This window comes from Capricornis sumatraensis, chromosome 2 (genome assembly GCF_032405125.1).
Source record: "Capricornis sumatraensis isolate serow.1 chromosome 2, serow.2, whole genome shotgun sequence".
Lineage (NCBI taxonomy): Eukaryota > Metazoa > Chordata > Mammalia > Artiodactyla > Bovidae > Capricornis > Capricornis sumatraensis.
In genome coordinates, this window is record NC_091070.1 from 167890195 (window position 1) to 167912857 (window position 22663).

Here is a 22663-nt window from a genome sequence, read left to right on the forward strand (position 1 = left end):
GACACGACTGAGCGATTGAACTGAACTGAACTGAACTGAACTGATGCAAGTGCTCAGTTGTGTCTGACTCTTTGCAACTGTGACCCCATGGACTACAGCCCACCGGGCTCCTCTCTCCGTGAAATTTTCCAGCGAAGAATACTGGAGTGGGTTGCTGTTTCCTTCACCAGGAGATCTTTCCCACCTAGGGATCAAACCTGCGTCTCCTCCATTGGTAGGCATGTTCTTAACCACTGAACCACCTGGGAAGCCCTTTCATATTATACCATATAGCTATTAACAGTAATGAACTAGATTGGTAGTCAAATCAACATGCTTGGATCTCAAAAGCATAATAAATGAAAAAAAAGTGATACATACATATATATATACATATATATATATATATATATGTATATGTATATGTATATGTATATGGAGAAGGAAATGGCAACCCACTGCAGTATTCTTGCCTGGAGAATCCCATGGACTGAGAAGCCTGGTGGGCTACAGTCCACGGGGTTGCAAAGAGTCGGGCACGGCTGTGTGACTTAACTTTCAACTTTCCTTTCATATACATATATATATATATATATGCATATATATTATTTTATTTATTTACTTTTTTACTGGGCCTTTTCCTCTCTTACAGTTTTATTGAAATATAATTGGAATAAAGCACTGTGTACATTAAAGGCATAATGATTTGACTGACATTATAAAATGTTTACCACAAGTTGAGTGAACATCTATCATCTCTTGATAGAAAGAATAGATGAAGGAAAAAATATTTTTTCTTTGTGATTCGTAGGATTTACTTAAGAACTTTCATATGTAACATATAGCAGTGTTAATCACATTAATCATGTTGTACATTACACCTCTAGTACTTCTTTTTCTTATAACTGGAAGTTTTTATCTTTTCAGCACCTTTATCTAGTTTCCTCACTCTCCACCTCCAGCCTCTGGTAACCATAAATCTGATCACTTTTCTCTATGAGTTTGTTTTAAGTATAACTGACCTAAAAATTATGTTAATTCCTGGTGCACAATATAGTGATTTATATTTCTGTACATTGCAAAATGTTGATTAGTTTATTTACCATCTGTCCTTATACAAAGATATTATGTTGTTATTGACTATATTCTCCATACTATATTTAATCCCTGTGACATTTATTTTGTAACTAGAAATTTGTACCACTAAGTCTCCCTCACCTGTTTCACTCATCCCCCAACCTCCTCCCCTCTGGCAACCCCCTATTTGTTCTCTGTATCTGTGACTTTGTTTCTGTTATGTTATGTGTATATATTTATTTATTTTAGTTAAAGTCTACTTGTCAGTGAAATCATGCAGTATTTGTTTTTCTCTGTCCAGCTTCTTTTCTTAGCATAATACCCTCCAGGTTCAATTGTGGCAAATGGCAAGATTTTATTCTCTTCTATGATTGAGTAATATTCCGTATTCAGTCGAACACAACTGAAGTGACTTAGTGCCATACTCTATTGTATTTATACCACATCTTCTTTGTCCATTCATCTATGGATGGACACTGAGGTTGTTTCCATATCTTGGCTATTGTAAATAATGCTGTAGTGAACACAGAGATGCATATATCTTTTCAAGTTGGTCTTTTTGTTTATTTTTGGTAAATACCTAGAAGTGGAATTGCTGGGGTGTATGGTAGCTCTATTTTCAGGTTTTTTTTTTTTTTTTTGAGGAACCTCCATACAGTTTTTCATAGTGGCTGTACCAATTTACATCCCACCAACAGTGCACGAGAGTTCTCTTTACATGCTGGCCAGCACTTGTCATTTGTTGTCTTCTTAAAATGGGCATCTTGACAGGTATGAGGTGATATCTCACTGTGGTTTTGACTTGCATTTTCCTGATGATTAGTGATGTTGAGCATCTTTTCATATATCTGTTGGTTCTCTACATGTCTTTGGGCTTCCCTCGTGGCTCAGTGGTAAAGACTGCCTGCAATGCAGGAGACCGGGATTCGATCCCTCGGTTGGGAAGATCCCCTGCAGAAGGCCATGACAACCCACTGTAGTACTCTTGCCTAGAGAATGGACAGAGGAGCCTGGTAGGCTGCAGACCATAGGGTCGCACAGAATTGGACACGACAAGCAGCTAAGCTATATGTCTTCAGAAAAATTTCTGTTCAGGTCCTCTGCCCATTTTTTAATTAGGTTGTTTTTTTTTTTGATGTTGAGTTTTATGAGTTCTTTGTCTCTTATGTTTTGTATCTATTTGAATGTAGAATATAATTTATTAATGAAACGATAAGTATTCTACATACTTTCATATATACATATATATTTAAGCAAAATAAAATCCAACATACATATATAACTCCAGTTATGTATACCTACTAGATGCAGGCATGCTAAGTTGCTTCAATCACGTCCGATCCTTTGCAACCTGTGGACTGTAGCAGGTTCCTCTGTCCATGGGATTCTCTAGGCAAGCATTACTGGAGTGGGTTGCCATGCCTTTCTCCAGGGGATCTCCCAACCTAGGTGAATGAACCTATGTCTCTAACATCTCCTGCAGTGGCAGACGGGTTCCTGAGAATATTCAGTAATTTTGACAGGATTTCTTCTGACTACTGCTATTTTAAAATTGCCTTTGACTCTACAAAGATTATTCCTTATGAATATACACATTTGCTGGTTTGGAGAACTTCTGCGAAGTCTGCTTACAACTTCTACCAGATAAGAGGTCTTTCAGTGAGAATTAGAGCTTGGTTTTCCGGGATTTTGTTATATTCACTTTCCTAAATTTCTTGGGAGGTATTCTTGTTTAACTGGTATGTGGCTTCCCCGGTGGCTCAGAGGGTAAAGCGCCTGCCTGCAATGCGGGAGACCCGGGTTCGATCCCTGGGTTGGGAAGTTCCCCTGGAGAAGGAAATGGCAACCCACTCCAGTATTCTTGCCTGGAGAATCCCATGGATGGAAGAGCCTGGTGGGCTACAGTCCATGGGGTCGCAGAGTCGGACACGACTGAGCGAGCTCACTTCACTTCATGTGATCTTTTTAAACGGATGTTCTTTTTTAACTGATATGCTACCTCATTGCACGCTGATGGTAAAAAGATGCATGTCAGCAGTTGGCCCATAAGCTCATGTAACCTTATTTCTCTTGGGAGTTAACTTTCTGTTCCCTACCTCAAATGATGTCTCTTTCCCCAGCTCATTATCTTCTTTGTGCTTCTTTAAAGTAGGTAATAGCCAAGGCTATGTTTAGTATCTTTGGTTGCAAGATTGTAATTTGAAAATTAGAAGAATAGTGATGCTGTGAGTGTGGAAAGTGAAAGTGAAAGTGGAGTCACTCAGTCGTGTCTGACTCTTTGCAACCCTGTGGACTGTGGGCCACCCGGCTCCTCTGTCCATGGGATTTCCCAGGCAAGAATACTGGAGTGGGTTGCCATTTCTTTCTCCAAAGGGGGATCTCATTTCAAGGAAGATGCATTAGATTGTTGTGTCGTTTCTATATAACCTGTCTTCACAAAAATAATCTTCAGTGACTCTTGGTATGTTTTGGAGTTGTAATAGCATTTTGTGTTTGTCTCTATCGACCAATAAATTTGAGTTGTCTTTTCCCTTAGAGTGCCTTTAAACTTTCAGGAATGTCACAGGGCTGTGGGTTTGTCAAGTATATCTTACACAACAATATGTGTGGTCAATTATATGAATGCTTGGGTATTTTTTCAATGCAGTTTAGGAGTGGAAATTTTTCTGTCCTTTTTCCCCCCAGCAAGATTGTGTTAAGAAATTAACTTCATTTCTTTATATACTTTTAGTTTCAAAAAATTCTTTTAGTTACTCATGTTCAAGAAGTAACACTAACTTTGGCTAGCTTCCTGTTTCTGGTGTGTTTAAAGAATTTCTTCCTAATGATTTTGGAGTACCCTACATCATGTGTCTTGAATTATTTATTGATGATCCTAATTTTTAGTTTCTGTCTGGCATAGCACAATGTGTCTGTTTTTCTGTTCTTTTTGTTGGGTGTATTTCTAGTGTTTGAAAAGATGCTTTAGTCTTCTGCCCTCAGTAAACTAGGCCATATTATACTTGAATAATCTAATCTCTATATGGCAATATGGAATAAAACCTCACTTTTTCTGAATTAGAGGTGACCTTATATGTGGGTGCATTAATAATTTTACAGTGTTATTTTAGGAGTGCTGGATACAACAGAGAAGAAAGATTTTTGAGGGAACTGGGCATCTTGAAAGAGTAAAAAGAACTCAAAACAAACAAACGTTTGTAAAGACTAACTTTGTGGGTTTCAGAATTTTGCCAGCAACATTTTGTTTACTTTGGCAAAGGATTTGGACAATATTTTAATTGGATTTTGATTTAACGATAGCATCACTGTATTGCATCTACAAGTCTTCTGTAATGTAAGCAAATTCCATTCCTATTGTTTTTTTTTAAAAGAAACAGTAAAGTAAGAAAAGGGCTGTATAGCTTTTTGCATGCAGAAACTACTCTTTTTAAAGTAGATGTCTTAGTGAAGGATCTTGGGAAAGAGATAATAGAAAAATATATCTTAAAAAAAAGAAAAATACATCTTTTTAGGAGGAACTCAAATATTAAATAAAAAGAATAATGAGTAGCTTTAAGAAAGAGAACTTTACTGTTTTGCAAGAGAAAATTCCAGGTTTCCCTTAGAATGGTAGCCATATATAGATTGGAATTAACATTAATCGTTTTCTTAGTTCCTGAATTATGCTTTAAACATGGACTACTTGCTAGGGCCCTAGCTACTAAAGATAGGAGATAAGGGGTCTAGAAAGTGGGGGTGATTTGACTTAGGTGATAGTATTGGGAAAGCATTAATTTTGAGGAAATGGATAATAGTTTGCAAGGAAGGAGGAGGTGTCTCTTGGTGTCTTGGTAGTGAAGGGAAACAAAAAAGCAACTACACATAAGGGTCCAAAGGAGATGAGAGGGGAAAAAAGAAAAAAAAAGGACAAATTCTGTTATCACCACTACCACAAAAAGTACCATTTATTAAAAAGTCTACACTTTATTGTAGCCACAGAGGAGGGTGCTGTTGAATGGAGAGAAACCTAATTAGCCAGCTTATCTCCTTTCTTCTCCCATCACAAGATAGCTTACTGTATTGCTGCATCTAAAAAAAACAATGCAGATACTTTTCAGTAAAAAAAGAAGCCAACATCCATACAGAGTTACTATAAGAAAGCAGAGAACTAAAACCAAATCTTCTAAACACGCTCACCACACAGAGAATGAAAGGAAAAATAAAGAAAAGAAAGGCACAAAAAGGAAAACTAAGATAAAAGTCAAAGTGTTAGTTGCTCAGTTGTGTCCAACTTTTTGCGATCCTATGGACTGTAGCCCTCCAGGTTCCTCTGTCCATGGAATTTTCCAGGCAAGAATACTGGAGTGGGTAGCCATTCCCTTCTCCAGGGGATCTTTCCAACCCAAGGATCAAACTGAGGTCTCCCGCATTGCAGGTAGATTCTTACCGTGTGAGCCACCAGGGAAGCCAAGACACAGTACTCAAATATAAATAACTTACATTACACAAGCAATTGCATTATGAAAGAACACCATGAATCAGACACTTCAAAACTCACAATTGAAATGGACAATGAATAGGGAGATGTATGAAACAGGAGCTGACTGAAGTCTGGAAAGGAAATAAAAAAGAGACAAAAATCATTTCAGAAATGAAAAGTAAATTACAAGGTACCCAAGGTAAGATAGATATTACCAAAGTTCAGTAAGAGACATAAAGACTAGAAGTGAAAAAATTCATGAAAGTGAAATTGAAATAAGATAGATAAAAGGATCAGAGAGAAAGAGAGAAAATCCAATATATTTAGATCAAGAAATTGAACTAGAAAAATAAATGGGAAATGAACAGAAATAATATTTAAAATTATAATAAAACAAACTTTTCTAAAACAGGAGACTTGCATTTCCATGTTAAAAGGGCCCCCAGGTGCCTGGGAGAATTGATTGATCTAGAACTCTTAGCTATGTCCTGTATATTAGTATTAGACTTTAAAAGAAAAGAAAAAGACCACCTGAGCCTTCAAGCCAAAAAAAAAAAAGTTTTATTTTTTAAATAAATTAAAAATGAGTAATTAAAATAGAAATAAAATCAGTTTGACATCACACCTTTGGCAACATACATAGCAAGAAAATGATGGACATTTTCAAGAAATTCAAAATGAGTAATTTGTTGTGGGATTGAATAAGTAAAAAGCTCAAAATCCATAGTGATACCCAAGATTACTTGGGAATTGCACTTTGAGTGACTTTTTTAAAAACTGCAGTTATTAAGAAAATTTTCAAGGGTATTCCGTAACTGTTAGGACTCTGCTTTCACTGCCAGGGTCAGAGGCGTGGTGTGATCCCTGGTTGGGGAACTAAGATCCTGAAAGCTGCGCAGCCGGGCAAAAGAAAGAAAAAGAAAATTTTCAAACCTATCACTGGTTGATACATGCTGAAGTGTTTAGATGAGACCTATCATGAGATCTGCAAATTTAAAATTGTTCAGAAAAAATAAAATGAGGAAAAAGAAGTTGAAATTTTTTGCAACAACTACTTGTCATTTTTGAAAATGTTAAAATGAATTGTTAATATTAGATTTCTAATATTTTTGTATCTTTTATATTGATTGAGAGACATTTTATGAGTAAAATGAATTCCAATTTATATGTCATTACTTTGTGTTTATAGAAGAATTTTTCATATTTCTACTTACTCTTAGAATTACTTCAGTGATCTCATCTACACTAATTTTTTCCCCAGCAGATATTTATTGAAACTTCTGGTGCCTTAATCAAGGCAATAGCACCAAACTCTACTGAGCAGTCATTGTATTCTTTCCTATCACAGACATACAGTAAAAAAAAAAAAAACCCACAAACATTCCAGTTTCACTTAGAAATATCCTTAATGAGGAAGGAAAATTTTTAAATGAATTATTTATCTTTTTATTGTTGAGTTGTAATATAGTTTTGATACCAATATTTTTTCAGATGTATCAGTTCAGTTCAGTTGCTCAGTTGTGTCAGACTCTTTGTGACCCCATGGACTGTAGCACCCCAGGCCTCTGTTTATTACCAACTCCCAGAGTTTACCCAAACTCATGTCCATTGAGTCAGTGATGCTATCCAACTATCTCATCCTCTGTCTTCCCCTTCTCCTCCTGCCTTCACTCTTTCCCAGCATCAGGGTCTTTTCAAATGAGTCAGTTCTTGACATCAGGTGGCCAAAGTAATGGAGTTTCAGCTTCAACATCAGTCTTCGAATGAACACTCAGGACTGATCTCCTTTAGGATGGACTGGTTGGAGCTCCTTGCAGTCCAAGGGACTCTCAAGAGTTTTCTCCAACACCACAGTTCAAAAACATCAGTTCTTCGGTGCTCAGCTTTCTTTATAGTCCAACTCTCAAATCCATACATGGAAAAACCATAGCCTTGACTAGGTGGACCTTTGTTGATAAAGTAATGTCTCTGCTTTTTAATATGCTGTCTAGGTTGGTCATAACTTTCTTCCAAGGAGTAAGTGTCTTTTAATTTGATGGCTGCAGTCACCATCTGCAGTGGTTTTGGAGACCCCCAAAATAAAGTCAGTAACTGTTTCCACTGTTTCCCCATCTGTTTCCCATGAAGTGATGGGACCAGATGCCATGATCATAGTTTTCTGAATGTTGATCTTTAAGCCAACTTTGTCACTCTCCTCTTTCACTTTCGTCAAGAGGCTCTTTAGTTCCTCTTCACTTTCTGCCATAAGGGTGGTGTCATCTGCATATCTGAGATTTTGATATTTCTCCTGGTAATCTTGATTCCAGCTTTTGCTTCTTCCAGCCCAGTGTTTCTCATGATATACTCTGCATATAAGTTAAGTAAGCAGGGTGACAATATACAGGCTTGACGTACTCCTTTTCCTATTTGGAACCAGTCTGTTGTTCCATGTCCAGTTCTAACTGTTGCTTCCTGACCTGCATACAGACTTCTCAAGAGGCATGTCAGGTGGTCTGGTATTCCCAGATGTATGATTTGCAAAAATTTTCCTCCATTCTTAGGGTTTTTCACTTTGTTGGTAGTGTATTTTGAAGCACAAAAATTTTAAATTGGATATTATTTAATGTTTTCCTTTTGTTGCTTGGTATATGTTTTGCATATCTAAAAATATAAGTAGAGCTTTAAAAGGTGGCACATTGTGAAATGTTTAAAAATAATGTGGGTTATTTTTGGTCAATGAATATTTATTTTATTTTTAATTGTATACTCTAATAATTTGTGAGGGCTGCCATAACAAAGTACCACAGACTCAGTGCTTAAGCAACAGAAATTTATTTCCTTACAATTCTGGAAGCTGGAAGTCCAAGATCAAGGTGTTGACAGGATTGTTTTCTTATAAAGCCTCTCTTGTTGATTTATAGATAGTTAAATCTTCCCCTGGTATCTTCATGAGGTCTTTGTCTTTATTTGTGTCTACCTCCAGAACTTTTTTCATCTTTTAATACTGGAATTCTGCCCATTAAATAGTAATTCCCCCTTCTCTCCTCTTTCGCTCTGGAGACTACCCTTCTATTTTCTGTCTCTATAAAGCAATATTTTAAGACAGTTTTTTCATCAATAGTGAGAGTCTTCAAAGTTCCTCCAATTAATTATATTTATGCTAATCTGCAAAGTATATATAAATTTTACCTATCTAAGAGGTCTTTTAAACTCTTATGTACAAAATTTTGTCCTTATTTGTATATTTGTCTTTTTATTGGGAGAGATTCCAGATTTCTCATCATCAGATTTCTTAACTAGAGATTTATACTAGTCTTCTTTATTTTTCAAGGTAATTCAAAGTTTCAGTTTTTAAATTTAAGTTGATAAGGTGATGTTTACAGGCATAAAAGGTAATTGAAAGTTTAAATGTGTTTCAGTGTTACTGTTTTGAAATCTAATGTTTATTTGCTATTTTGTAAATGTTGATACTTTTTTAAGAACGTTTTTTTTTGTAGTTGTCTTCATTTGGGGAACACTTCCCTGGTGGCTCAGATGGTAAAGCGTCTGCCTGCAATGTGGGAGACCCGGGTTTGATTCCTGGGTCGGGAAGTTCCCCTGGAGAAAGAAATGGCAATCCACTCCAGCACTCTTGCCTGGAAAATCCCATGGATGGAGGAGCCTGATAGGCTACAGTCCATGGGGTCGCAAAGAGTCGGACACGACTGAGCGACTTTACTTACTTTACTTACTTCATTTGGGGAGATTTTATTCTTACTCTGCACTTTCCTCTTTTATACCATCAGGTATGTGTTGTGTCAATTCTGCACCTCATTGAAATATAAGTATTAAAATATTTTCCATATAGAATAACCTCTCAGAGAGTTATTATTGTCTTTATTTTATTCATATATTCATTCAGCAAACGTTTATTGAGTCTTCATTATATGGTAAACAGTGGCTATACAGAGAAGAATAAGACATGATTTTTGTCTTCAAGATGGTAAAAAAATAGCACCTAAGTAGATCTAAATAAACTACTATATTTGAAAGAAGAGTAAACAAAAAGCGAGCTTTGATTGGTCCAAATAGGAAACAGAATGAAGAAAATCAGAGTCATGGGAATACCAGGCCCACTGGCAGGGGATCAGTAGATGGGCATGGCTGAAACTGTTGATTCAGATGTAGAGGAGGAGTTGCTGATGAGGCTTGAATAGTTGGAGCCAGATTTTGAAGACCTTTAAAAGCATATCCAGTGAACATGGAGTTCTTAAACATTTTTAAGTCTCAGAGTGAAAGACAGGATGAGGCTATTATGTGATGTTAAGTAGTCTTATTAAATAGTAATTTTATGCAGTCTGAATGTATATATAGTTGTATAATTTAAAAATTATCCTTAGATTATTTTTCATAGATTATTGACAAATACTGCTTATTTTATAATATCAGATATATATATATCTTTAATATAGTTCATATTTGATACTTTAGCTTTGTGTTTTTTAATTTCTTTTTTCCAGCTATAAGAAAGACCAGATGGTTGAGGAACTAATGGAACCTCTGAAATACGCTGAACAACTTCCTGTCGCTCAGATAATACACCAGGTTTGCTTTCCATTTTTATTCTTTTGAAAGAAACAAGATTTTTAATCTCTGAAAAGTAATTGCTTTTGTTAGGTTTTTCAGAATCAATGTGCTATAGCTGAAAGGCATTCCAGGCCGTCTAGCCCAATTTAGACTCCACCTCTTACAGTTGGAAATCTCATTCAAAGTGCAATATTAAAAGGCTACTTGCTGTTTAACAATAGAATTCTTGCTTATATAAAATACAGGGTAGAATCAGAATTATCTTTTGTGCATTACTTAACAATAAGACTTAATTTCAGAGAACTTTCATTTGAACCATTGTATATGGTACTTGTTAATGACAAAGAAAATGCTGAAAAATATCATTTGGTATAATTTCTTTGAGTTGCTAAAATGAGAAAGAAATCTTTCCCTACTTCTTCCACCCCACCCCATTATCAACTCTTGTAAAGTGTAATTCTAAATGTCATGTGGGTAATTTTTTCATTTCCAATTATAATGACTCTGTCATCCCTTCTACATTAAGTGTAATCTTAGAGAAGGCAATGTGGTAAGTTTTTAAACTTTGAATTTGTACTGTAATTCTGACAGCATATAAAGTCCACCCTGCTGGGCCAGAATCTAAGAATTTTAAAAGTGGTTTGTTGATGAGAGTTATGGCCTATAGACCTACCATATTTATCAGAGGCTATAGATTATAGGAAATTTCAAAAGCCCTTAAACGTCAGAATTTGTCAGAATTTTCACAAATGTTAATTACTATTGAGTCTTTCCATATGTCTTTGCCAATCAAAAGGATTTTTATTTAGGAGATACAGATTGATTATAAGTACCAGGTTGAGCTTATTAAAAGAAATAGGCTTTTACTTTAAAATGTTGGCTATTTAGATCTTTTCATGGATGTTAAAATTGAATATTAAAATTCTATAAGAAATTACAAAAAGTGGTCTAAAATTTGCCCACAGTCTATCTGTGGTTGGTAATCAGGTCCAGTTATATGTCAGGAATTCCCTGGTGTTGTCAGAGCTTAAATGACCTAAGAGCCTGCAAATGTCACATTTAAAATTCTGTCTTCATGCCTGACTCTCAGCATAAATGAATTTAACAGCAGAGCAGGCAGCAAGTCAATATGTTCTTAACAGTAAGAGTGAGCAATGAAACAGTCTGTGGTTTGTTCAGAATAGGTAAATAGAATCTGCCCACAACACTTCACCTAGAATAAAATCTAAAACAGGAAACAAGAGTTAACCTGTAAGATGGTTGACCAGATGAAATGTCAGTCATATTTTTATAGCTTGAATGAACCAGTAAACTGCTGTTATATACACTGTGTGAATTCAAAGATGAAAAACTTTTACCCTGGTCAAAATTTTTATGATAGTATTCTTGGCATTATAAGAAGCTGTAATTAATTTTAACACTGAATTATAAACAATTATAATTGAAATTTTTATAGTACCTGAATTTATAAAATTTTTATTGCACCTCAATTTAGAAAATTTTTATTTTAAGATTCATGATAGGAATTTCTTTTTCTTTATATTGAATAAAATTAATTTTGTTCTCAAGGGGTAATCAGGAAAGATCATTTTTCCTCTTATTTCCCTTTATTGACAGTACTACAAGTTTGAAACTGTTACAACTGTCTGTCGAGTATGTTGCTAGGAGTTCACTTATAAGTGAATTATTTGAAAGCCATTTTTTTCCCCTAAGAGAAAAGTAATGTATATAATAATTAGGTGCAGCCAACCCCATAAAACTTCAAAATATGTAATATATCTGTATTATAGTATATATTTAACCTCCACCTATAATAGTGTGTTTTTGTACTGTAAGTAACTGTTTTTCTTCTCATCTTGAGTCATGCTTTACCTGTCTCTATTTTGGAGTGTGTGTCATTCTTATTTGAAATAACATTATTTATTCACATATCTTATCCTCTGTGTGCCCAGTCATTTCAATTGTGTCTGACTCTTTGCAACCCCATGGACTGTAGCCCACAGGCTCCTTTGTGTATGGGATTCTTCAGGCAAGATTACTGGAGTAGATTGCAATTTCCTCCTGCAGGGCATCTTCCTGAACCAGGGACCAAACCCATGTCTCTCAAGTCTCTTATTTCTCCTGCCTTGGTAGGTGGGTGTTTTTTTTTTTTTTACCACTAGCGTCACCATATATATCTTCTATTTGATCGTCTTTCTGGATGTCCTTGATTTCTTGATATTTTTTTTCAGCATCTTATCTTGTGCCATGTTTGCATATGTCTGAATGGATGGAGATATATATGTGTGTGTGTGTGTGTGCGCATACGCAATGGTATAGTGAGAGCCAGAGCATCTCTTTTCCCTACTACTCAGGCATCAGAGGCCAGGGCACAGTTAAGAAAATGAGAGAGCAGGAGCCAGGCACAGGGCTTAACATGAAGAGCAACTCGAGAAATACCAGTGAGTGAGAGAGAGGAATGTATTTCAGTCATTTGAGTAATTAATTTCTTGTTTCTATTACTTAAACTGTATGTTACAATGAGGAGATAGATAAGACTTCAATATTGCCATTTTATATTGCCAAATTATTTACTTTTTTTAGGTGTCCTAGCAAACATGATTGCGTATCTAGGAAATCCAAGACATTCAAGTTATAAACAGTAGAAGTAAGAAGAGAATCTGGTGAGATAGTCAGATATAAGATGAATAAAACTGGTGCTTCTTTATATTTGCAATAACTACACAAAATGGAAATGGGAAAAATGTTCTTTCACAATGAAAGGAACTATAAAATACTTAGGAAGTACATTTGGCAAGTAAACTAGAACTTACAGCGTAAGAATCATGGAAGCAAACCACGTTTCATAAGCAGAAAGTTATACCAAATATTTGATGGGGCAGGGAACCTAATATCATAAAGTATAATTCTCCCAAATTAGCAGTTCTAATTAGAATAGAAGCAAGTTTTTTTTAATGTTAGAAAAAAAAAATGACCACATAGTTCATGTGGAAGAACAAATATCTAATAATAGACAAAGAAGGTATATAAAAGAAAACATAGACTCTTGAATCATATAAATATGTATGGACAAAGGAATAGATAAATAGATTAATGGAATACAATGAAAGGCTGGATTTCAAACATTATTATAATTCACAGTAAGAAATACATTGTACATACATTGATGTATGTATGTGTTGTATGTGTTAAAAATTAGAAGTAAAAGTTTTATGAAACATTTACCCTCGGTACATGTGATGCACATTATTTTCTTTGTCTGTTTTTTTTCAGTGTCAAATAAAACTCAACTAAATTGATTTCAAAAGCGAACAGTCCTGATCTGTGGCTTGAAAAAACCCTGAATAGAGAATTCAAAGAAAAAAATTGATGAGATTTGATCATTAAATATCTGATTAAGATGATAGTATTTCAATAGGAAAACAGCTTAATTTCAATTTCATACTATATAATATAAAATAAATTTTGTATGAAGACTTAAAGTAAAATAAGATTTTAGAAGAAAGTTTTGGCAACTGTGTTTTTAATCTAAAGTAGGAAAGAACTTAATGAACACACAAATGCAGGAGATATGTTTGGCTCCATAAAAATTTAATATTTTATATATCAAAAGATACCACAACATTAAAACACTAAGGTTAGAATCAAAATAAGATCTTTGCAGAGAAGACAATAGTGAATTGGTTAATATCACAGATATAAGCAGAATTCTTGAAAGTTTATAAAAGACAAAACAACTCAGTAGAAAAAAAAGGCAAAAGAAATGAAAAGCAGATCAGAGAAAAACAAACAGAAATGGCTAGTGAGTGAAAAGAAAGCCTAAAACTCATTAAGGAAGTACACATTACAAATTAAGTAAAATTATTGTATGCCCATCAAATTGGCAGAAATTAAAATTACATGTTGGAAAACAGTCTGGCAGTTTCTCAAAAGGTTAAGTGTAGGTTTACCATATGACCCATTGATTCCAGCCTACATATGTAAAAACATGTATCCAAACAAAAACCTGTACATGAATGGTCATAGCAATATTATTTATAATAGCTGATAATTGGAAACATCACAGTGTTGATCAACTAATGGACAAATAAAATATATCCATAAAAAAATATATCCATACAGTGGGCCCTTATACAGTGATTAAACGGGAATGAAGTACTGATACCTGTACTACATGGGTGATCCTTGAAAACAGTGTGTTAAGTAAAAGTCTATCATAAAAGACCACATGTTGTATGGTCCTGTTTGCATGAAATGTCCAGAATAGGCACATCTATTATGGGTTGTCTAGAACAGGGATGAGGTGGGGGAATGAGGAGTGACTTCTAAATGTGTATAGGGATTCTTTTTTTTGAAGTGGTAAAAATGTTCTAAATTTGGTAGTAAGCATTGCAGTTGTTGTTGTTCAGTTATTAAGTTATGTCCAACTCTTTGTGACCCCATGGACTGCAGCATGCCAGGCTTTGCTGTCCTTCACCATCTCCCAGAGTTTGCTCAAACATATATCCATTAAGTTGATAATGCCATCCAGCCATCTCATCCTCTGTCATCCTCCTCTTCTCTTATTCTCAGTCTTTCCTAGGCTCAGGGTCTATTCCAATGAGTCAGCTCTTTGTATCAGGTGGCCAAAGTGTTGGAGCTTCAGCTTCAGCATCAGTCCTTCTGATGAATGTTTAGAGCTGATTTCCTTTAGGATTGACTGCTTTGATCTCATTGCACTCTGAGGGACTCTCAAGAGTCTTCTCCAGCACCACAGTTTGAAAGCATCGATTCTTCGGTGCTCAGCCTTCTTTATGGTCCAGCTCTCACATCCGTATGTGACTATGGAAAAACCATAGCTTTGACTATACAGACCTTTCTCAGCAAAAAAATGTCTCTACTTTCTAATACGCTGTCTAGGTTTGTCATAGCTTTTCTTCCAAGGAGCAAGTGTCTTCTAATTTCATGGCTGCAGTCACTGTCTTCACAAATTTTGGAGCCCAAGAAGATAAAATCTGCCGCTGTTTCCATTGTTTCTCCATCTATTTGCCATGAAGTGATGGAACCGAATGCAAGTTTTTTGAATGTGGAGTTTTAAGCCATCTTTTTTACTCTCCTCTTTTCACCTTCTTCAAGAGGCTCTTTAGTTCCTCATTGCTTTCTGCCATTAGAGTGGTATCATCTATATATCTGAGGTTGTTATTTCTCCCAGGAATCTTGATTTCATCTTGTGATTTATCTAGCTTGGCATTTCACATGATGTACTCTGCATAGAAGTTAAATAGCAGGGTGACAATTCAGTTCATTCAGTTCAGTTCAGTCACTCAGTCATGTCCGACTCTTTGCGACCCCATGAATCACAGCATGCCAGGCCTCCCTGTCCACCACCAACTCCTGTAGTTCACTCAAACTTATGTCCATTGAGTTACTGATGCCATCCAGTCATCTCATCCTCTGTCGTACCCTTCTCCTCCTGCCCTCAATCCCTCCCAGCATCAGGGTCTTTTCCAATGAGTCAACTCTTCGCATGAGGTGGCCAAAGTACTGGAGTTTCAGCTTCAGCATCATTCCCTCCAAAGAAATCCCAGGGCTGATCTCCTTCAGAATGGACTGGCTGGACCTCCTTGCCGTCCAAGGGACTCTCAAGAGTCTTCTCCAACACCACAGTTCAAAAGCATAAATTCTTCAGTGCTCAGCTTTCTTCACAGTCCAGCTCTCACATCCATACATGACACTGGAAAAACCATAGCCTTGACTCGATGGACCTTTGTTGGCAAAGTAATATCTCTGCTTTTTAATATGCTTTCTAGGTTGGTCATAACTTTTCTTCCAAGGAGTAAGTGTCTTTTAACTTCATTGCTGCAGTCACCATCTGCAGTGATTTTGGAGCCCCCCCAAAAATAAAGTCTGATACTGTTCCCACTGTTTTCCCATCTATCTGCCATGAAGTGATGGGACCAGATGCCATGATCTTCGTTTTCTGAATATTAAGCTTTAAGCCAACTTTTTCGCTCTCCTCTTTCGCTTTCATTAAGAGGCTTTTTAGTTCCTCTTCACTTTCTGCCATAAGGGTGATGTCATCTGCATATCTGAGATTATTGCTATTTCTCCCAGCAATCTGGATTCCAGCTTGTGCTTCTTCCAGCCCAGCGTTTCCCATGATGTACTCTGCATAGAAGTTAAATAAGCAGGGTGACAATATACAGCCTTGTCGTACTCTTTTTCCTATTTGGAACCAGTCTGTTGTTCCATATCCAGTTCTAACTGTTGCTTTCTGACCTGCATACAGGTTTCTCAAGAAGCAGGTCAGGTGGGCTGGTATTTCCATCTCTTTCAGAATTTTCCACAGTTTATTGTGATCCACACAGACAAAGTCTTTGGCATAGTCAGTAAAGCAGAAATAGATGTTTTTCTGGAACTCTTGCTTTTTCGATGATGCAGCGGATGTTGGCAATTTGATCTCTGGTTCCTCTGTCTTTTCTAAAACAAGCTTGAACATCTGGAAGTTCATGTTCATGTTCTGATGAAGCCTGGCTTGGAGAATTTTGAGCATTACTTTACTAGCGTGTGAGATGAGTGCAATTGTGCAGTAGTTTGAGCATTTTTGGCATTGTCTTTCTTTGGGACTGGAATGAAAACTGACCTTTTCCAGTCCTGTGGCCACTGCTGAGTTTTCCACATTTGCTGGCATATTGAGTGTAGCACTTTCACAGCATCATCTTTCAGGATTTGAAATAGCTCAACTGGAATTCCATCATCTCCACTAGCTTTGTTCATAGTGATACTTTCTAAGGCACACTTGACTTCACATTCCAGGTTGTCTGGCTGTAGGTGAGTGATTACACCATCGTGATTATCTTGGTCGTGAAGCTCTTTTTGTACAGTTCTTCTGTGTATTCTTGCCACCTCTTCTTAATATCTTATGCTTCTGTTTGGTCCAAAGATGGTATGGACCATCTTTGCATGAAATGAGCCCATCTTTGCATGAAATATTCCCTTGGTATCTCTAATTTTCTTGAAGAGATTTCTAGTCTTTCCCATTCTGTTGTTTTCCTCTGTTTCTTTGCATTGATCGCTGAGGAAAGGCTTTCTTGTCTCTCCTTGCTATTCTTTGGAACTCTGCATTCAGATCCTTATATATTCCCTTTTCTCCTTTGCTTTTCACTTCTCTTTTCACAGCTATTTGTAAGGCTGCCTCAGACAGCCATTTTGCTTTTTTGCATTTCTTTTCCATGGGGATGGTCTTGATCCCTGTCTCCTGTACAATGTCATGAACCTCCGTCCATAGTTCATCAGGCACTTTGTCTGTCAGATCTAGTCCCTTAAATATATTTCTCACTTTTACTGTATAATCATAAGGGATTTGATTTAGGTCATGCCTGAACGGTCTAGTGGTTCTTCCCACTTTCTTCAATTTAATTCTGAATTTGGCAATAAGGTGTTCATAATCTGAGCCACAGTAAGCTCCCAGTCTTGTTTTTGCTGACTGTATAGAGCTTCTCCATCTTTGGCTGCAAAGAATATAATCAATCTGATTTTGATGTTGACCATCTGGTGATGTCCACGTGTAGAGTCTTCTCTTGTGTTTTTGGAAGAGGGTGTTTGCTATGACCAGTGCATTCTCTTGGCAAAATTCTATTAGCCTTTGCCCTGCTTCATTCCATACTCCAAGGCCAAATTTGCCTGTTAGTCCAGGTGTTTCTTGACTTCCCTACTTTTGCATTCCAGTCCCCTATAACGAAAAGGAAATCTTTTGGGGGTGTTAGTTCTAAAAGGTCTTATAGGTCTTCATAGAACCATTCAGCTTCAGCTTCTTCAGCGTTACTCTTGGGGCATAGGCTTGGAATACCGTGATATTGAATGGTTTGCCTTGGAAACAAACAGAGATTGTTCTGTCGTTTTTTAGATTGCATCCAAGTACTGCATTTCGGACTCTTTTGTTGACCATGATGGCTACTCCATTTCTTCTGCGGGATTCCTGCCTGCAGTAGTAGATATAATGGTCATCTGAGTTAAATTCACCCTTTCCAGTCCATTTTAGTTCGCTGATTCCTAGAATGTTGACGTTCACTGTTGCCATCTCCTGTTTAACCACTTCCAATTTGTCTTGATTCATGGCCTAACATTCCAGGTTCCTATGCAGTATTGCTCTTTACAGCATCAAACCTTGCTTCTATCACCAGTCACATCCACAACTGGGTATTGTTTTTGCTTTGGCTCCATCCCTTCATTCTTTCTGGAATTATTTCTCCACTGCTCTCCAGTAGCATATTGGGCACCTACCAACCCGGGAAGTTCCCCTTTCATTATCCAATTATTTTGCCTTTTCATACTGTTCATGGGGTTCTCAAGGCAAGAATACTGAAGTGGTTTGCCATTCCCTTCTCCAGTGGAGCACATTCTGTCAGACCTCTCCACCATGACCCTCCCATCTTGGGTGGCCCCACATGGCATCGCTTAGTTTCACTAAGTTAGAGAAGGCTGTGGTCTGTGTGATCAGATTGGCTAGTTTTCTGTGATTACGGTTTCAGTGTGTCTGCCTTCTGATGCCCTCTCGCAACACCTACCATCTTACTTGGGTTTCTCTTACCTTGGACGTGGGGTATCTCTTCACGGCTGCTCCAGCAAAGCACAGCCACTGCTCCTTACCTTGGATGAGGAGTGTCTCCTCACTGGCCGCCCCTCTTGACCTTGAACGTGAAGTAGCTCTTCTCAGCCCTCCTTTGCCTGCACAGCTGCTGCTCCTTGGACGTGGGGACAGTATACAGCATTGATATACTGCTTTCCAGATTTTGTACCAGCCTATTGTTCCATGTCCAGTTCTGTTGCTTCTTGACCTGCATACATGTTTCTCAGGAGGCCGGTAAGGTGGTCTGGTATTCCCATCTCTTTAAGAATTTCCCACAGTTTGGTGTGATCTCCACCAATGGCACCCCACTCCAGTACTCTTGCCTGGAAAATCTCATGGACGGAGGAGCCTGGAGGGCTGCAGTCCATGGGGTCACTGAGGGTCGGACACGACTTAGCGACTTCACTTTCACTTTTCTCTTTCCTGCTTTGGAGAAGGAAATGGAAACCCACTCCAGTGTTCTTGCCTGGGGAATCCCAGGGATGGGGGAGCCTGTTGGGCTGCCGTCTATGGGGTTTCACAGAGTCGGACATGACTGAAGTGACTTAGCAGCACAGTCAAAGCTTTAGCCTAGTCAGTGAAGCAGAAGTAGATGTTTTTCTGGAATTTTCTTTCTTTTTCTATGATCCACCAGGTGTTGGCAATTTGACCTCTGGTTCCTTTGCCTTTTGTAAATCCAACTTGTACATCTGGAAGTTTTTGGTTCATGAACTGTTGAAGCCTAGCTGGAAGGATTTTGAGCATTACCGTGGTGGCATGTGAAATGAGTGCCATTGTATGGTAGTTTAAACATTCTTTGGCATTGCAGACCTCTGTGAATATACCAAAACCATTGCATCTCAGTGCAGTGATATTTGCAGCAGTCTTGCTTTTGGCCACAACAAATTGGAAATGATGTGAATGCCCCTCAGCATAGTTGCTTTACAGTGTGGATGATTTTCAGAAGTCACAGTCAGTAGAGCAAATACATGTTTTCTGTATTTTCTTATTATTGGATTTATTTTTTTTATCAACTAACCTCTTATCCCTCCTCTTCTTTCAGTCTAATGGTAGAAAATTTAGTCACTCTCACCTAGAGTTTTCTTCCTTTTCCACTCCTTCCTGGTATGATGAAATCACAGCTTAGTTAGTAGTGGGTAGTAACATGGCTTCATGGTACTGGGAGATTCAAGGTGTTCCTTCCCTGAGATATACTGTTTATTGTATAGGTTTGGATTGGTATCTGTCTTTTCTGATAGCCGCTGAGTCAGCCATGTGCCCAGTACATCTGTTAATGCTTTACATATCGTCTCTCCACGTTGTTGTATAGCTCTGGCAGTGTTAGAGGAAGAGAACAGAGTAGATGTTGTCATTTCTTCCTATTCCTTTCCTCTGTTCTCTATCCTCTTTTGACTTCCTCACTTCTTTTTGCCCCTTTCCCCCATCTTCCTCTATTTTGTTCTTGTAAGCTGAAGTTATTTGAATTCTTCCCAAATGTTGTTGAGTGTTGTTAGTATTTTCATTGGAAATTGAATTAAGTGTAGTGTCTGATACATAGTAGACACTGGACATAGTAAACACTGGATAAGGATGGTGACCTTTGTTGAATTTAGGAGTCTTTGACATGCTGACTAAGAAGAAATGTAAGTGAAGAGTTTTCTAAAGGTCACAAAAAGAGTTTACTGCAGACTATTTATGACACTTGGGTTCCTTTCATGACCAACAGTGGTAGTATTTATTTAATGTTTCTGAGTAGGTAGGCAAATTGTAGGTTTCATTATAGTAACAATTCAGACAGTCTAGTGGTCTTGCAACAACAGCAAGAAAACCATAAGTTGCATGGAATAGTGTAAATTGCAAATACTGATGAAAGGAACATTATTCTATGTGAAAATACAACTAATCCTCTTAAAGATTTATAAAGTTAGGACATAAAATATTATGAAAAATAGAAAAACACATACAAAAGAAAGTGGTTTGGTTAACCTTGCCTGCTTATGTTGATAATTTTTCTTTTAGGGAGATTATTTTTTCTTTTAATCTGTTTACTAGGAATACAGGTACAGAACTATCTCACTGAGACACGTATGGAGAGATGTGGATGACTTTCCCATATAAGTAATTTTACATTTATTTCAGAGATGTTAATTTTAAAATTAAACCACTTAAAAATAGCTTAAATTTACTATTAAGATTTGAAATATGTGACTATACTATGGTACTTTTGTGGAAAGTTTGTATTTTTTGTTCTTTGTGAAAAGAATTGCATACAGATGGGTTAGAAAACGTTTTTCTTTCTTTCCTGGTTTTAATTGGTAGGTTCATGTTACTTTAATTTGTAAACATAAAAAATAGATTAGCACCATGTAGAGTTTATTGAATAATAAAATAGTAACAACTAGGGATTAAAAAAAAACAGACACAAGTTTTGGAAAAATTAATACATAGTTAAGAGTAGTGTAAGCTAGAATCAAGATTGCCAGAAGAAATATGAATGACTTCAGATATGCAGATGACACCAGCATTATGGCAGAAAGCAAAGAGGAACTAAAGAGTCTCTTGATGAAAGTGAAAGAGGAGAGTAAAAAAGCTGGCTTAAAACTCAGTATTCAAAAAACTAAGATCATGGCATCTAGTTCCATCACTTCATGGCAAATAGATGGGGAAATCATGGAAAAAGTAAAAGTTTTATTTTCTTGGGCTCCAAAATCACTACAGATAGTGACCGCAGCCATGAAATTAAAAGATGCTTTCTCCTTGGAAGGAAAGCTCTGACCAACCTAGACAATATGTTATAAAGCAGAGACATTACTTTGCCAACAAAGGTCCATCTAGTCAAAGCTATGGTTTTTCTGTAGTCATGTATGGATGTAAGAGTTGGATAAAGAAAGCTGAGTGCCGAAGAATTGATGCTTTTGAACTGTGGTGTTGGAGAAGAGTCTTGAGAGTCCCTTGGATAACAAGGATATCAAACCAGTCGATCCTAAAGGAAACCAGCCCTGGATATTCATTGGAAGGACTGATGCTGAAGCTGAAGCTCCAATACTTTGGCCGCCTGATGCAAAAAACTGACTCATGTGAAAAGACCGTGATGCTGGGAAAGACTGAAGGCAGGAGGAAAAGGGGATGACAGAGGATGAGATGGTTGGATGGCATCACTGACTTGATGGACATGAGTTTGAACCAACTCCAGGAGTTGGTAATGGACAAGGAAGCCTCACATGCCGCAGTCCATGGGGTCGCAAAGAGTTGGACACGACTGAGCAACTGAACTGAACTGAACTAGGAGTAGTATATCAATCTCAAACACAATTGTTACTAATCTTCCTTTTTTAAAAAAAGTGATACATTTTAGAAATGTACTGGAAAAATGAAAAGATCAGTAATGAATGTATAATTTACCATAACACGTTTTCTTTATTATCATCTACTTAGGTATGTGTTTTATTTTTTGAAATTTTGTGTCAAGAATCAATTTTAGTTAGCTCTGCCAGATAGTAAAATATTTAGACTTGTACTATTTAGATATACAAAGTGGTACTGATAAAAAATGTAGGTAAGTCCTAAGTGCAGAATAGATCTGAGCAGAGTAGATAATATAAATCACTTAGCTAGCCTAGAAACCCCACTATACATTTGGATTATATAAATGATAAAGATGACACCACAAATCAGTGAGAAAATAAAGGATTATTCAGTAAATGATGCTGGGACAGTTAAGTCTTTGGGAGGGGCAGCAGAGACTAGATTCTTGATTTATAACTTGTGGAAAAAGTAGATGCGAATTGGATTATAGATCAATGCAAAAAATGGGACCAGTCAAAACTACATATTGGTAAATATTTGTTGGTAAGGAATTTCTAAGTGAAAATCATGGCAAAAGCTTTAAGGAAAATCAATATATTTGACTTTGTAAAAATATAAAATTTATGTACATCAAAACAAAAAGGCAAATATCAAAGTGGAAAACTATTTTCCTCACAGAATTGACATCTTTATATATAAAGAGCTTTTAC

At 36.8% G+C, this 22663-nt stretch overlaps 1 protein-coding gene across 1 annotated transcript in view; it reads left to right on the forward strand.

Annotated features, from left to right (window-relative positions):
• Positions 1-22663, forward strand: part of PIGK (phosphatidylinositol glycan anchor biosynthesis class K) — a 152258-nt gene that overhangs the window by 88618 nt on the left and 40977 nt on the right. The window contains exon 10 of the mRNA XM_068965188.1: positions 9994-10078. Coding sequence (XP_068821289.1) covers positions 9994-10078 — 85 coding nt within the window. The remainder of the gene's footprint in view (positions 1-9993; positions 10079-22663) is intronic.